Consider the following 17,500-nt stretch of genomic DNA (forward strand, 5'->3'; position numbering starts at 1 on the left):
CATCACGCATTGGGATGCACAAACAAGAACACAAAGCCAATTAGAGTGCTATCAGGCCCTAAAAAGAGAGTATACTGTGGCAGATTACCTGACCACAGTGAAAGATTTAAAAACAAGATAAATATTGACAAGATAGAATCAGTGAACACAACCTGGCTATTGAGACAGCTAGACACCGGCAGACCTGGCTGCCCAGAGAGGACAGGTTGTGCTTACTTTGTAACATTGAAGAGGTGGAGACAGAGCTTCATTTCCTCACGAAATGTGAGAAATACAGAGAGGCAAGGTCGCTGTTCTTCCTCAAAATGCAAGAAATCTGCCCACAATTTGAGATGCTCTGAGACAGAGAAGCTGCCATTCCTTTTGAGAGAGAGATGGGAATGTGTGGATTTGGCAGCACAATACATTGCCACTTGCCACAGACTGAAGGACAGGGAGTAACATTGACACCAAAAAGCAAAGTTATAGTTCATCGCCATTTTGTCTGCGTTATCTTCTAGATGTAGAATTTTATTTCCGTCTTCTGGATTTTGTTCTGTTTATTGTAGTTAAATTGTTATTACCTATCTGTTATGTTTGTCACGTCAGTGTATGCTTTGGCAATGTAAATGTACCCTTACCATGCCAATAAAGCTTATTTGAATTTGAATTTGAATTTGAGAGAGAGAGAGGCAGAGACAGACAGAGAGAATATGTGAGATAGAGAGAGAGAGGCAGAGAGAGAGATAGATAGAGAGAGAGGAAAGAGAGAGAGATAGAGAGAGAGAGAGAGAGATTGTGATGTGTTGGATGTGGGGTTCCACAGGCCCGTGCTGTGAAGAACGATTAAAGCGATCACTCAGGGACTGTAGCCAGAATCCTTCCAGCACTGGCACTTCACTCCACTCACAAATATACGTTTTTTTCCCTCTTTACAAGCACAATTCAGCAATCACTGAAATAAACTCTAAAAAAAGATTGCTTGCTTTTATTGGTAAGTGGAAATTAAATTAAGGGTAAAAGCTGACTGAATCCAGGCTTCTGCATGTTTCCCTGAACAGGGTTTCCTTTAATAGAGCCTTTTGTTTTCCTGCGTCCGATCTCTGGATGGGTTTGGCCGCAGAGAAAGAGGTTTCTGTTTGTTTTGCGAAGGCTGTGATTGGCTATAACTCCTCACCTTGCACTCCCCCCTCCTCTTCAGTGCTGATTGGGGGGTGGTGGGTTGGAGGGGGGGGTGGGGTGCGATTTAAAGGTGCTTCTGTACTCCTCTCCACAGTAGACCAGGGAAGAGTTACTGTGCTGTTTTTCTGTTTTATCCATCCAACGAAAACCAAATGGCTAGTTGTAACTCAAAAGCTCCTCATTAATTCAGTGGATAATATGCTAAGCTATGAATTATGGAAATAGCAGTGCAGCAGCATCTTAGCATTAAATGCCATGAAGTTAACTGCCATCCATCATTGCTGCATAAAATGGTGCTGATGGATTAAGGGATAAGTACATCTGACTCATTGCATACACACTAATATACACATACACACATACTAATATACAGAGACACACACACACCAACCTGGCTGCAGTCATCTTCACAATTAAAAGAGGTTTTGAATTTATTTTCCTTCCTTATGATAATATGCTGTTCACTTAAGCACACATGCGGGCAGTCAAATTAATGTAGACACACACATACTCTAACACACACACACACACACAAACACATAGTCACTCACACACAGACTCACCCCCCCCTCACACACACACACACACACAGTCACACACACACACACACACTCACAGTCACACACACACACACGCACATATACATGCACACACACACACTCACAGTCACTCACACACTCACAGTCACACACACACACACACACACACACACGCACAGCTCTGTATCTCAGCTGTATCTCTGACCTTTGTCAGTCTCCCGGCGAGGTTCCTGGTCCTGAGAGGGGCTCTTAGCCTCTGTGCAGCATTAGCGCTGTTAGCGCCGCGCTGTGCTGTTAGCGCTGTTAGCGCCACGCTGTGCTGTTAGCGCTGTTAGCGCAGCGCTGTGCTGTTAGTGCTGTTAGCGCCGCGCTGTGCTGTTAGCGCCGCGCTGTGCTGTTAGCGCTGTTAGCGCCGCGCTGTGCTGTTAGCGCTGTTAGCGCCGCGCTGTGCTGTTAGCGCTGTTAGCGCCACGCTGTGCTGTTAGCGCTGTTAGCGCCGCGCTGTGCTGTTAGCGCTGTTAGCGCCGCGCTGTGCTGTTAGCGCTGTTAGCGCCGCGCTGTGCTGTTAGCGCCGCGCTGTGCTGTTAGCGCTGCGCTGTGCTGTTAGCGCCATGCTGTGCTGTTAGCGCTGTTAGCGCCGCGCTGTGCTGTTAGCGCCGCGCTGTGCTGTTAGCGCCGCGCTGTGCTGTTAGCGCTGTTAGCGCCGCGCTGCCTCAGCAGGATGCTGTAATTGGGTTGTGACGTCAGGCGGCCATTTTTAACCAGCGGTCCGCTTGGCCCCTCTGGCCCCCGCCGCCTGTGCGGTGGGGTATAATGAGAGAGGGAGCAGTCAGGTACGGCTGCAGGTAAGAATGAGCAACACATGTTCTGTTTTTTTCTGAGTCCGGGGAGAGGGGTCAGAACAAAAGATCCTGGCCGGCTAATTTTCCCTTTGTTCTCTATTCGCTTCGCAGAATCATTTGAATAATATTGACACCTTTCGAAGAAAAAATAAAAAAAAGAAGTGCACAAAAGGTTTCTTGCTTTATTTGGAGATCTGAAAATCAATTTACCCAATCCTCACTGATAGAATATTCACTCCACTTCACCGGCAGCAGTACAGCAGGTGGAGAAAGTGAAAAAAACAACAACATGCAGCTACAGCTGGAAACTTTCAGTTGTAGGATTGAAAGATGTGACCTGGGATGTACAGAATATCTATTGTTCAGTATGTGCTAAACAAAGAACCATAGATATTATTACATTGCATTCAATTTGCAGACAGTCTAATGTAGATCAGCCTACGATGCAGGAGTACATTCAGGTCGTTAAAATGAATCATATTCCCAGACCAATGAGTAAAAATGCTGCATCACCACAGTACTGGCTATCTATGCTACCCAACCCTTGAACAGTCTAAAGAGCTGGGTCTTCAGTCTCCTGCTACAGAGTGGGGATGGGGGGGGGGGGGCAGTGGAGCAGTCTGAAGAGCTGGATCTTCAGTATCCACAGGAAGTTCTCCCTTCATTATGCGGTCCTGATGGTGGAGGGAGAACACTAGGCACACCATGTTTCAGAATCAGAATCAGGTTTTAGAATCAGAATCAGGTTTTATTGCCAAGTAGGTTTACACATACGAGGAATTTGTTTTGGTCAGGTGGTGCATAACAGTGAACATAAAATAAGATAAATAAAATGGAATAAACATAGTGCAATAAAAACATAACAGACATAAAATAACATAAACATAGTGCAAACGGTAAACAGTAAACAATAAACAATAGTGCAAGGGGATAAAGTGTTATGAGTACAGGTGCTGTCTGTTTGGTGTCCGTGGGGGTCAGGATAACAGTACAGTATCAGTGGGGGTCCCGGGCCTTGTTGATGAGGCCAGCTGCAGTCGGGAAAAAACTGTTCTTGTGTCGTGAGGTTTTGGTCCTGATGGACCGCAGCCTCCTGCCGGAGGGGAGTGTTTGAAAGAGTTTGTGTCCAGGGTGGGAGGGGTCGGCCACAATCTTTCCTGCCCGCCTCAGGGCCCTGGAGGTGTGCAGGTCCTGGAGGGATGGCAGATTGCAGCCAATCACCCTCTCAGCAGCGCAAATGATACGCTGCAGTCTGCCCTTGTCCTTGGCAGTGGCAGCAGCGTACCAGATGGTGATGGAGGAGGTGAGGATGGACTCAATGATGGCAGTGTAGAAGTGCACCATCATTGTCATTGGCAGGTTGAACTTCTTCAGCTGCCGCAGGAAGTACATCCTCTGCTGAGCCTTCTTGGTGAGGGAGGTGATGTTCAGCTCCCACTTGAGGTCCTGGGTGATGATGGTGCCCAGGAAGCAGAAGGACTCCACAGTGTCGACTGGGGAGTCATGCAGGGTGATGGGGGCGGGTGGGGCTGCGTTCCTTCTGAAGTCCACTACCATCTCTACTGTCTTTAGGGCGTTGAGCTCCAGGTTGTTATGGCTGCACCAGGACACCAGATGTTCAATCTCTCTCCTGTAGGCAGACTCATCCCCACCAGAGATGAGTCCAATGAGAGTGGTGTCGTCTGCAAACTTCAGGAGCTTGACTGACTGATGACTGGAGGTGCAGCTATTGGTATACAGGGAGAAGAGTAGAGGAGAAAGGACGCAGCCTTGAGGGGAGCCGGTGCTGATGGTCCGGGAGTCGGAGACGTGTTTCCCCAGCTTCACGTGCTGCTTCCTGTCAGACAGGAAGTCGGTGATCCACCTGCAGGTGCAGTCAGGCACGTGCAGCTGGGAAAGCTTGTCCTGTAGTAGAGCCGGGATGATGGTATTGAAGGCGGAGCTGAAGTCCACAAACAGGATCCTGACATAGGTTCCTGCAGTGTCCAGGTGCTGGAGGATGAAGTGGAGGGCCATGTTTACAGCATCGTCCACAGACCTGTTGGCTCTGTATGCGAACTGCAGGGGGTCCAGGAGTGGGTCCGTGATGGTTTTGAGGTGGGACAGTACAAGGCGCTCAAAAGACTTCATTACCACAGAGGTCAGGGCGACGGGTCTGTAGTCATTGAGTCCTGCGGTCCTTGTTTTTTTGGGGACGGGGATAATGGTAGAGGTCTTGAAGCAGGCTGGTACGTGGCATGTCTCCAGTGAGGTGTTAAAAATGTCTGTGAACACCGGAGACAGCTGATCGGCACAGTGCTTCAGGGTGGAGGGAGAGACAGAGTCTGGTCCAGCTGCTTTGCGGGGGTTCTGTCTCTTGAATAGTCTGTTAACGTCCCTCTCCAGGAGGGAGAGAGTCGTCATTGTGATAGGGGAGGGGGAGGGGGCCTCTGAGGTGGGTGATTGTAGAGAGGCCCGGGCTCCTGCTGAGATGGGGGAGGAGGAGCTGGTGGTCTGGAGCTGGTGAATGGGGATGGTGTCAGGACTGTCCCATTGTCTTTCAAATCGGCAGTAAAACTCATTCAGGTCGTTGGCCAGGCGCAAGTCATTAGTGGAGTGGGGGGCTTTCGGTTTGTAGTTGGTGATCTGTCTGAGGCCCTTCCAGACAGAGGCCGAGTTGTTTTCTGAGAACTGCTGTTGGAGTTTCTCAGAGTACAGTCGTTTAGCATCTCTCACCGCCTTGCTAAACCTGTATTTAGACTCTTTAAACCGGTCCTTGTCCCCACTCCTAAATGCTTCCTCCTTTGCCAGCCTTAGCTGTCTGAGTTTAGCTGTAAACCAGGGTTTGTCGTTGTTGTAGATAACCCTGGTGCGTGATGGTACACAGCTGTCCTCACAGAAGCTGATGTATGATGTCACAGCCTCTGTGTACTCATCCAGACTGATGGTAGCAGTCCTGAAAACATCCCAGTCAGTGCAGTCCAAGCACGTGCGAAGATCCTCCATAGCTTCACTGGTCCACTTCTTAGATGTCCTCACAACAGGTTTGCAGAGTTTTAATTTCTGCCTGTATGCAGGAATCAGGTGGACTATGATGTGGTCAGAGTGTCCCAGTGCAGCGCGGGGACGGCGTGATAGGCACGGTTGATTGTACTGTAGCAGTGATCTAAAGTGTTCTCCTCTCTGGTCGGGCATTTAATCAACTGGTGGTATTTAGGCAGTTCGTGGCTGAGATTCCCTTTGTTAAAGTCGCCGAGGACGATAACGAAAGAGTCCGGGTTTGTCCGCTCCACACACAGTATCTGGTCGGCGAGCGTACGCTGTGCCTCCTGCACGAGGGCTTGCGGTGGAATGTAAACACCGACCAGAATGAATGAAGCGAACTCGCGGGGGGAGTAGAAGGGTTTGCAGTTAATGAAAAAAGTTTCCAGAACAGGAGAACAGTGCTGCATAATCACTGTAACATCTTTACACCAGCCACTGTTTGTATAAAAACAAATACCTCCACCTTTCATTTTGCCGGAGCCCTCTGTGTCGCGATCCGCTCTGAATAGCTGAAAGCCTGCCAGCTGCAGCGCAGAGTCCTGATGTATCAGTCCTGATGTCCTTCATGTGTATCCAGAGGGAAATCCCGAGGAAGCTGATGTCCTATCTGCAGATGTAGATAGTTTCCTATCTGCACTCACAGTCAAGACCAACACAACTGTAGATAAAGTATTCATGTCTTTACTCATAGAGAATAACATAGTTAAAATGTTGATAAAATGACATCTGTACTCATAGAGATTACCATAGATAGGTCCAGGAGCCATAGATCCTTTGTGTCAGGGGCAGGTCCAGGAGGCTGGGGGTACCTGCAGTGCAGAGGACAATTCTGTGGTGTTTTTATTGCTGACAGCTTCAGCACTTGTTTACAGTGGAGAGCTCTGTGGGTTTTGCATTATGTAATGTTTTAGAACTAGCTTTCGACAGGACAGCTCCATCGGGTTTTGTGTTATGCATTGCATCTGCTCTGGCTTTCCATTGATAATGCCATGGGTTTTGTGTTATGCATCGTTTCAGAACTAGATTCTGATGGACAGCTCCATGGGTTTTGTCTTACGTTGTTTTAGCACTAGCTTTCAATGGACAGCTCAATAGGCATTGTGTTGTGTTATTTCAGCACTAGCTCTCAGTGGACAGCTCCATGGGTTTGTGTTTTGTGTCATGTGTTTCAGCACTGGCTTTTGTTGGACAGCTCCATGGGTTTGTTTTGTGTCATGTGTTTCAGCACTAGCTTTTGATGGAGAACTCCCTGGGTTTGTGTTGTGTCATTTCAGAATTAGGTTTAATGAACAGTTCCATTAGGTTTTGTGTCTGTCCTCATTTCTTATGGAAAGCTCCTTTATTTTCTGTATTCTGAAGATTCTGCTGGAAATTTTGGGGACATGTTCCTAAAGCTGTTCTCACTCTCTCTCTCTCTCTCTCTCTCTCTCTCCCTCTCCACATCCTTCTCTTTCAGCACCCATGTGTGGTGGACAGCTCCAGGGTCCTCGGGGAATACTCACTTCTCCAAATTTCCCCGTCCAGTACGACAACAACGCCAACTGCTCCTGGGTCATCACAGCGACTGACCCCTTTAAGGTAAAATGGCTGGTGGAAGCCACACCTGTAGTACGGTGTGTGGCCTGTAGGGTGTAAAATAGTCACTGCCTCTCCTGTAGTACTGTGTGGCCTGTAGGGCGTAAAATAGTCACTGGCTCTCCTGTAGTACTGTGTGTGGTCTGTAGGGTGTAAAATAGTCACTGCCTCTCCTGTAGTACTGTGTGTCCTGTAGAGTATAAAATAGTCACTGCCTCTCCTGTTGTACTATGTGGCCTGTAGGGCGTAAAATAGTCACTGGCTCTCCTGTAATACTGTGTGTGCCCTGTAGGTTGTAAAATAGTCACGGCCTCTCCTGTAGTACTGTGTGGCCTGTAGGGTATAAAATAGTCACTGGCTCTCCTGTAGTACTGTGTGTTGCCTGTAGGGTGTAAAATAGTCACTGCCTCTCCTGTAGTACTGTGTGGCCTGTAGGGTGTAAAATAGTCACTGCCTCTCCTGTAGTACTGTGTGTTGCCTGTAGGGTTTAAAATAGTCACTGGCTCTCCTGTAGTACTGTGTGTGGTCTGTAGGGTGTAAAATAGTCACAGGCTCTCCTGTAGTACTGTGTGTGGCCTGTAGGGTGTTAAATAGTCAGTGACTCTCCTGTTGTACTGTGTGTGGCCAGTAAACTGAACCTGTAGAGCTGTCTTTCCAAAGCTCTGAACCCCTCATCGTATAAAACTCAGGCATCCACTTTTAAATGAATGGATTTCCTGTAATAAAATTCCCCAGTGGAACCCTGCTCTGAGAAAGCTGAAGGATTCCGCCGTGCTCTCAGTGTCTGGCATCATCCCCAGCGCTCTGCGATTACCGCGCAGGGCTGCTAACGTGCTAACGGCGGTGTGAAGCATGCTGTGTCTGTAAGCGGGCGGGGGAGATGGCTTCACTGCTGCCTGTTCTCAGACAGGAAGTTTGTGTTTTACAGCTTCCTGTGTGATGGGTTTCTCCCTCTGACCGTGTCACCCGTGTCACTGTCACCTGTTTGTGGCAGAGAGAGGGATGTGGAGAGAGAGAACGCGAGACGTGGAGGGAAAGAGACAGATAGAAAGGCAGTGAGGAGAGGGGAGAGATAGAAAAATAAAAAGGAGATAAGGAGAGGAAGAATAGTATGTGTGAGGAAAAGAGAGGTAGAGAGAATGAGAGAAGGGAGAATTTGAATGGTTCAGGTTTAGGGAGCGAAGGAACTTTGGTTAGAATGACGAACAGAGTTTGGGCCAGTGAAGAAGCGTTCTCCTCTCCCCACACCGCTCACCACGTTCCCCTCTCCTCACACCGCTCACCACACTCCCCCCTCCCTGTACTGCTTACCGCATTTTTGTTCCTGAAATGAACTCAAATGAACTTTTCATTATTATCAAGTACACGTTCCTGCTCTTCCATTAGTCCCATCAGTTCCCTGGATGATGTAAGGCACAATTTGCACATGTTTTGTTTCGTGACTTTCTAATGCACAGCTTGTTTATTCCAGCAAGCCGGTCTCATAAACTGAATTGATTTACATCTGATAAGTTTGCTTTATTACACCCCCCCCCCCCTTAAGTTTGTTATTGTGTTGCTTAGTTTAGTGATTCAGGCCCAGATTCAATCTAATCACAGGGTGTTGAGTCATTGACTTTAATTGAACAGAATTAATCTAGTTGATGTCATTTTAAGTGTTAATTTTGGGAATATTGTTGGTCATCGGGACGCAGCATAACTGTGATTACACAGAAGTGTGTAATGGAAAAGGAGTGGAGTTCAGTGCACGTGGGGTAATCTTGTTTAGGGTGAAGTGTGGACTGTACGTCTGCGCGCTGTGGTTTTAATGGGCTTGTTGGGTTGTTGTGGTTAAGGACCGCTGGCCTCTGCATTAGTGCCGTGGCTCGTTGGGTTGTTGTGGTGAAGGACCGTTGGCCTCTGCATTAGGCCGTGGCTCGTTGGGTTGTTGTGGTTAAGGACGGTGGCTCTGCATTAGGCGTGGCTCGTTGGTTGTTGGGTAAGGACGTAGCTCTGCATTAGCGCTGTGGCTCGTTGGGTTGTTGTGGTTAAGGACTGTTTGCCTCTGCATTAGCGCCGTGGCTCGTTGGGTTGTTGTGGTTAAGGACCGTTGGCCTCTGCATTAGCGCTGTGACTCGTTGGGTTGTTGTGGTTAAGGACCGTTGGCCTCTGCATTAGCACCGTGGCTCGTTGGGTTGTTGTGGTTAAGGACCGTTGGCCTGTGCATTAGCGCCATGGCTCGTTGGGTTGTTGGTTAAGACCGTGCCTCTGCATTAGCGCGTGGCTCGTTGGGTTGTTGTGGTTAAGGACCGTTGGCCTCTGCATTAGCGCCGTGGCTCGTTGGGTTGTTGTGGTTAAGGACCGTTGGCCTCTGCATTAGCGCCATGGCTGTTGGGTTGTTGTGGTGAAGGACTGTTAGCCTCTGCATTAGCGCCGTGGCTTGGGTTGTTGTGGTTAAGGACCGTTGGCCTCTGCATTAGTGCCGTGGCTCGTTGGGTTGTTGTGGTTAAGGACCGTTGGCCTCTGCATTAGCGCCGTGGCTCGTTGGGTTGTTGTGGTTAAGGACCGTTGGCCTCTGCATTAGCGCCGTGGCTCGTTGGGTTGTTGTGGTTAAGGACCGCTGGCCTCTGCATTAGCGCCGTGGCTCGTTGGGTTGTTGTGGTTAAGGACCGTTGGCCTCTGCATTAGTGCCGTGGCTCGTTGGGTTGTTGTGGTTAAGGACGTGGCCTCTGCATTAGTGCCGTGGCTGTGGGTGTTGTGGTTAAGGACCGTTGGCCTCTGCATTAGCGCCGTGGCTCGTTGGGTTGTTGTGGTTAAGGACCGCTGGCCTCTGCATTATGCCGTGGCTCGTTGGGTTGTTGTGGTTAAGGACCGCTGGCCTCTGTATTAGCGCTGTGGCTCGTTGGGTTGTTGTGGTTAAGGACCGCTGGCCTCTGCATTAGTGTCGTGGCTCGTTGGGTTGTTGTGGTGAAGGACTGTTAGCCTCTGCATTGGCGCCGTTTAGATTAATGGGGTTTGACTCTTTGGGCTGTGTGCCGCATCACCGTCAGACGCACTGGGCGCTGCTCCCCCTCAGGCCACAGGGCACATGGAGCGGGGCGTTCACCACAATCGCTTACCAATCTGGGAGCAGTTGTGTTAATTTATGGGTGATTGCGCTCAGTGTGACAGAAATGAGAGAGAGAGAAAGAGAGATGGAGGGGGAGAGAGAGTGAGAGAGCGAGAGAGAGAGAGAGAGATGGAGGGGGATAGAGGGAGAGAGAGAGAGAGAGAGAGAGATGAAGGGGGATAGAGGGAGGGAGAGAGAGAGAGAGAGAGATGGAGAGCTATCCCTCACTTGTGCCAGAGCTAGCTTCGTGGCTTGGATCCACCCTCTGTGCGAAAACATGTTTTCTCCATTAGCTGATTAATCTACTGTTTCATAGGACAGTTTTTAATTATGAAAGCGGCACTTTTGTGGCGCTCGGGATCACTTTGGAACGGCTCTGGATCGCGTGAAACAGGAACGCGAGCGTGGAGATGACTCCAGGCTTTCTCGAAAAGCGGTCGCTCCCTCTGGTTCCAGAGTAACGGTAATCACACTCAGCCACTGTCCATTCCTCACCCCAAAAAGCACATCGGGGGTTTGGAAATCAATCGACCATCTGCTCTTGTGATTAGCAGATATCAGGCTTTACTCTGAAGTGAAAGTAGGCCACACGAACAGTATAATGTCACAGTTAAGCGGCTGATGTGGTTGCCGAGGTGATGCAGAATGAATATCGCACTCAGACAGACGTCACGCACCGCTAGACTTTCAGATAAATGACGCGGCGAGGCTTATAGCCTTGTGTGACAGTCAAACACTCTGGTGTTGTTTTAGGAGCTGACCGCGCCCTTTTTGTTTGATTGACGGGCATGTGTGACATCATCGCTGGATGAGCGCACACGCTCCATTGGGCTTGCTGTCAGTAATGCTGTCAGTAGCACTGTAGTAGTGCTGTCAGTAGCACTGTCAGTAGCGCTGTCAGTAGCACTGTCAGTAGCACTGTCAGTAATGCTGTCAGTAGCGCTGTAGTAGTGCTGTCAGTAGCGCTGTCAGTAGTGCTGTCAGTAGCGCTGTCAGCAGCGCCGTCAGTAGCGCTGTCAGTAGTGCTGTCAGTAGTGCTGTCACACCGTAGCACCCGTCAGTACGCTGTCAGTAGCACTGTCAGTAACACTGTCTGTAGCGCTGTCAGCATCGCTGTCAGTAGCACTGTCAGTGGCTCTGTGAGTATCGTTGTTAGTATCGCTGTCAGTAGCACTGCGTGTCATGCATCGCTGCATGAGATACCTGCAGTACGCCGACAACCACCTGTCAACCAACTGAGTAATGCGTCAGTTATGCAGCGATATGTGCTGTCATAGAAGCTGTCAGAGTGCATGTCAGAGCCTGTCAGACAGCTGCCGTCATGTCCTGTCGTTATTGCTGTCAGTATCACTGTCTGTAGCGCTGTCAGCATCACTGTCAGTAGCACTGTCAGTGGCTCTGTGAGTATCGTTGTTAGTATCGCTGTCAGTAGCACCTGCAGTCTGTCGATGCAGCCGGACCTGCTGTGAGGAGAAAACTACCCTGGCACTGTGACGCCCGACACCTCACCCCCCCCCACCCTCCGGCAACCCCCAGATGATTTCATTGCACAGATCGTTTACTGCTGGAGACGCATCTATTTGCATTTATATAAACAATAAGAATGTGCAGGAACCCGGAAACCAATTTCAGACTGAACTCAGACAGCATTGCTTATTTCTCTCCGTCCTTATTTCTGTTGACGTAGTTATTTTCACTTTTACTAAAATAAAATGCTTACTGTTTATATGACTTATTTACGTTGTAAAAAATGTGCAGGGACAGAAGGAGTCTGATTTGTTTTGTTTTTTTCCTTCCTGCGGGGCTAGAACAGGGAATAGTTTCCCTTTTAGATTTACATTTTAATACTCGTCTTTTATCTGCGTCTTTGGGCTGACAGTGCCTGAGGTCATGGTGGCTCACGTGTGTCCAGCAGGCTGTTTAAAACATTCATTAAACTGTGAAACTGGGTGGTGCAGTGGATAGCACTGTCACCTCACAGCAGGAAGGTCCTGTGCTCCAGTCCGGCCTGGGCCTTTCTGTGTTCCAGTCCGGCCTGGGCCTTTCTGTGTTCCAGTCCGGCCTGGGCCTTTCTGTGCTCCAGTCCGGCCTGGGCCTTTCTGTGTTCCAGTCCGGCCTGGGCCTTTCTGTGTTCCAGTCCGGCCTGGGCCTTTCTGTGTTCCAGTCCGGCCTGGGCCTTTCTGTGTTCCAGTCCGGCCTGGGCCTTTCTGTGCTCCAGTCCGGCCTGGGCCTTTCTGTGTTCCAGCCCGGCCTGGGCCTTTCTGTGCTCCAGTCCGGCCTGGGCCTTTCTACGTGGATTTCGGATGTTGTCCACAGCGGTTTCCAATTGGTTCAAAGTCCCCCCTGAGTGCTAAGGCATGCAGGGTGGGCCAATTGGAGAGTCTAAATTGCCTTCAGGTATGAGTGTGTGAGTGAATGGTGTGTGCGTGCAGTGTCCTGTCCAGGGTGTTTTTCTGCCTCTCCCCCATTGCATGCTGGGATAGGCTCCAGTCCCCCAGTGACCCTGACCAGGAATAAGTGGATTAGATAATGGATGTAAGAATGCTTCCTGTTTATGTGCGTCTGTGTGTATGTGCATGTGTTTATGTGTGCGTGTGTGCATGTGCGTGTGTGCGTGTGTGTGTGTGTGTGTGAATAGGGCTCAGCACTGCCAGCAGGTTGTACAGCGAGCCTCATTACACATGTAGTGCCGTTGTTTTTAAAGCTTCCAGAAGTGACGTTTTGTTCTGGGTTTGATTAGCCTCCCTGGCCCTGAAGCTGCAGTGAGAGCTCTGGGTCTGAATGCTGGCTGTGGATGAATTATTCATGCAGAGCTGAGATGCGAGCATATGGTGGAGTTTGATACGTAGAGCCGACGCACCGCGTGTCTGAAGGAACACCATTAATTAAACATCCTTAGAGCTGCTGATTAATAGCACACACAAGTCAGGCTCTTCTGAAACAGTTTGGGTGGGGGAGGGGGGGTTAAAGCCTTTTCTGTAACACTGATCTCTCTCACTCCTGTTACACCTGTAACCCTGTAACACTGATCTCTCTCACTCCTGTTACACCTGTAACCCTGTAACACTGATCTCTCTCACTCCCGTTACACCTGTAACACTGATCTCTCTCACTCCTGTGACACACTGTAACCCTGTAACACTGATCTCTTTCACTCCCGTTACACCTGTAACCCTGTAACACTGATCTCTCTCACTCCTGTTACACCTGTAACACTGATCTCTCTCACTCCTGTTACACTTGTAACACTGATCTCTCTCACTCCTGTGACACACTGTAACGCTGTAACACTGATCTCTCTCACTCCTGTGACACACTGTAATGCTGTAACACTGATCTCTCTCACTCCTGTGACACACTAAAGCTGTAACACTGATCTCTCTCACTCCTGTTACACCTGTAACCCTGTAACACTGATCTCTCTCACTCCTGTGACACACTGTAATGCTGTAACACTGATCTCTCTCACTCCTGTTACACCTGTAACCCTGTAACACTGATCTCTCTCACTCCTGTGACACACTGTAATGCTGTAACACTGATCTCTCTCACACCTGACACACCGTAACGCTGTAACACTCATCTCTCTCACTCCTGTGACACACCTGTAACCCTGTAACACTGATCTCTCTCACTCCTGTGACACACCTGTAACGCTGTAATGCTGTAACACTGATCTCTCTCACTCCTGTTACACCTGTAACACTGATCTTTCTCATTCCCGTTACACCTGTAACCCTGTAACACTGATCTTTCTCATTCCCGTTACACCTGTAACCCTGTAACACTGATCTCTCTCACTCCCGTTACACCTGTAACCCTGTAACACTGATCTCTCTCACTTCTGTGACACACTGTAACGCTGTAATACTGATCTCTCTCAGTCCTGTGACACACTGTAACGCTGTAACACTGATCTCTCTCACTCCTGTGACACACTGTAACGCTGGTCTCTCTCACTCCTGTGACACACTGTAACGCTGTAACGCTGATCTCTCTCACTCCTGTGACACACTGTAACGCTGTAACACTGATCTCTCTCAGTCCTGTGACACACTGTAACGCTGTAACGCTGGTCTCTCTCACTCCTGTGACACACTGTAACGCTGTAACACTGATCTCTCTCACTCCCGTTACACCTGTAACCCTGTAACACTGATCTCTCTCACTCCTGTGACACACTGTAACGCTGTAACACTGATCTCTCTCAGTCCTGTGACACACTGTAACGCTGTAACACTGATCTCTCTCACTCCTGTGACACACTGTAACGCTGTAACGCTGGTCTCTCTCACTCCTGTGACACACTGTAATGCTGTAATGCTGATCTCTCTCACTCCTGTGACACACTGTAACGCTGTAACACTGATCTCTCTCAGTCCTGTGACACACTGTAACGCTGTAACGCTGGTCTCTCTCACTCCTGTGACACACTGTAACGCTGTAACACTGACCTCTCTCAGTCCTGTTACACACTGTAACGCTGTAACGCTGGTCCCTTACAGGTGATTAAGCTGATGTTCGAGGAGTTTGAGCTGGAGCGGGGCTACGACACGCTAACCGTGGGAGACGGAGGCTCTGTAGGAGATCAGAAAACCATATTTCATGTGTGAGTATTATCTGTTTGGACCTTTCTTTCTCTCTCTCTTTCTTTCTATCTCTCTCTCTCTCTCTCTGTTTTCACTTTGCCTATCATGCTCTGTGGGAGGATGGGAGCGGTTCTTACAGTGGAGATGTACATACTGGGGCCAAGGTACACAAAAGGAACAAAAGAAAAAAGCATGTTGCTTAACTTCCTTTTTGGTCAGGCAAAGTTGGCTACATGGCTCTCAAGAAGGAATAAAATCCAGAGTTGTGGGCCTGTGGATCTGGTTTTAATATTCAGGGGACTATGGCAGAGCAAGGGAAAGTGGTCGCACCATTTTACTTCATATTGTCTTTGTTATTCTAGCTTGTTGTTTTAGTTTTTTGTTTTCGCCTGGAACCTGTGAGGGGGAAGGGAGCAGCTGCTGGTTTTTTTATTTATTTCGTGTTTGTGTCGGTGCGCTCTCTCTCCATCTCTCTCCGGGGCGACTGAGACCAATCCGCTTCTCTGGCGGACAGACTGCTACAGTGTCTATATAAATCAAAGTTCTGGAGATCTGCAGACTGAGTGCAGACCCAAGCCTTTCCTGGATGTGACTGGACATTGGACAGCAGTGTGAAGGGCGAGGTGTGGGCTGAGTCTGGGTCTGGTTCTGTTGCAGGCTGTGAGCTGGGTCTGGTTCTAGTTCTGGTTCTGTTGCAGGCTGTGAGCTGGTTCTGGTTCTGGTTCTGTTGCAGGCTGTGAGCTGGGTCTGGGTTTGGTTCTGGTTCTGTTGTAGGCTGTGAGCTGGTTCTGGTTCTGTTGCAGGCTGTGAGCTGGGTCTGGTTCTGTTGCAGGCTGTGAGCTGGTTCTGGTTCTGTTGCAGGCTGTGAGCTGGTTCTGGTTCTGGTTCTGGTTCTGGTTCTGGTTCTGTTGCAGGCTGTGAGCTGGGTCTGGGTTTGGTTCTGGTTCTGTTGTAGGCTGTGAGCTGGTTCTGGTTCTGGTTCTGTTGCAGGCTGTGAGCTGGGTCTGGTTCTGTTGCAGGCTGTGAGCTGGTTCTGGTTCTGTTGCAGGCTGTGAGCTGGTTCTGGTTCTGTTGCAGGTTGTCTGGCACCAGCACACCGGACCTGGTGGTCAGCACGGGACACCAGATGTGGCTCAACTTCAGGACGGATGACACCAGCGGGTCCCTGGGGTTCAAGCTGTCCTATGAAGGTAAATTTAAACAGGAAACGCAGATAAACATGGGACCTGACCAGAGCAGAGAGGAGTGTGTGTGTGTGTGTGTGTGCGTGCGTGTGTGGGAGAGCTCCCTCTGTCTCCTCTCTCACCCCCTCAGAATTTTGATTTTGCACTCTCTCTGAAAGAAGCAGGTTGGGGGGGGGGGGGGGGGCTTCACAAAACATCACCTTCCCTCTTTTGATTATGGCAGCAGTCTGGGGGGGGGGGGGGGTGATGAGGAAATTTTGCTTGAAGAGGTTGCCGGTTTGAATCCCAGGTGTTCCTCCTGCCATTTTACACACAGTATGATGTAGAATAAATTGGGCGTTTGCATCAGGCTGTATTCAGGCCCAGAGAGCCTGGCCAGTCCTGCAATATGAAGCTGAGTGATCGCTGGCCAGTCCTGCTGTATGAAGCTGAGTGATCGCTGGCCAGTCCTGCAATATGAAGCTGAGTGATCGCTGGGCAGTCCTGCAATATGAAGCTGAGTGATCACTGGGCGGTCCTGCTGTATGAAGCTGAGTGATCGCTGGGCGGTCCTGCTGTATGAAGCTGAGTGATCACTGGGCGGTCCTGCTGTATGAAGCTGAGTGATCGCTGGGCGGTCCTGCAATATGAAGCTGAGTGATCGCTGGGCAGTCCTGCAATATGAAGCTGAGTGATCGCTGGGCAGTCCTGCTGTATGAAGCTGAGTGATCGCTGGGCGGTCCTGCTGTATGAAGCTGAGTGATCGCTGGGCAGTCCTGCATATGAAGCTGAGTGATCGCTGGGCAGGCGTGCTGTATGAAGCTGAGTGATCGCTGGGCAGGCTGCTGTATGAAGCTGAGTGATCGCTGGCCAGTCCTGCATATGAAGCTGAGTGATCGCTGGGCGGTCCTGCTGTATGAAGCTGAGTGATCGCTGGGCGGTCCTGCTGTATGAAGCTGAGTGATCGCTGGTCAGTCCTGCGTATGAAGCGAGTGATCGCTGGGCAGTCCTGCTTATGAAGCTGAGTGATCGCTGGGCGGTCCTGCTGTATGAAGCTGAGTGATCGCTGGGCAGGCGTGCTGTATGAAGCTGAGTGATCGCTGGGCAGTCCTGCTATATGAAGCTGAGTGATCGCTGGGCAGTCTTGCTATATGAAGCTGAGTGATCGCTGGGCAGTCCTGCTGTATGAAGCTGAGTGATCGCTGGGCGGTCCTGCTGTATGAAGCTGAGTGATCGCTGGGCAGGCGTGCTGTATGAAGCTGAGTGATCGCTGGGCGGTCCTGCTGTATGAAGCTGAGTGATCGCTGGGCAGGCGTGCTGTATGAAGCTGAGTGATCGCTGGGCAGGCGTGCTGTATGAAGCTGAGTGATCGCTGGGCAGGCGTGCTGTATGAAGCTGAGTGATCGCTGGGCGGTCCTGCTGTATGAAGCTGAGTGATCGCTGGGCGGTCCTGCTGTATGAAGCTGAGTGATCGCTGGGCGGTTCTGCTGTATGAAGCTGAGTGATCACTGGGCAGTCC

At 49.9% G+C, this 17,500-nt stretch overlaps 1 protein-coding gene across 1 annotated transcript in view; it reads left to right on the forward strand.

Moving 5' to 3' along the window:
• The window catches only part of LOC135248951 (CUB and sushi domain-containing protein 1-like), a 238,486-nt gene that overhangs the window by 126,581 nt on the left and 94,405 nt on the right, over window positions 1-17,500 (forward strand). The window contains exons 10-12 of the mRNA XM_064324101.1: window positions 7,023-7,144; window positions 14,735-14,838; window positions 15,896-16,008. Coding sequence (XP_064180171.1) covers window positions 7,023-7,144; window positions 14,735-14,838; window positions 15,896-16,008 — 339 coding nt within the window. The remainder of the gene's footprint in view (window positions 1-7,022; window positions 7,145-14,734; window positions 14,839-15,895; window positions 16,009-17,500) is intronic.

The sequence above is a fragment of the Anguilla rostrata genome, chromosome 1 (genome assembly GCF_018555375.3).
Source record: "Anguilla rostrata isolate EN2019 chromosome 1, ASM1855537v3, whole genome shotgun sequence".
NCBI classification, from domain to species: Eukaryota; Metazoa; Chordata; class Actinopteri; order Anguilliformes; family Anguillidae; genus Anguilla; species Anguilla rostrata.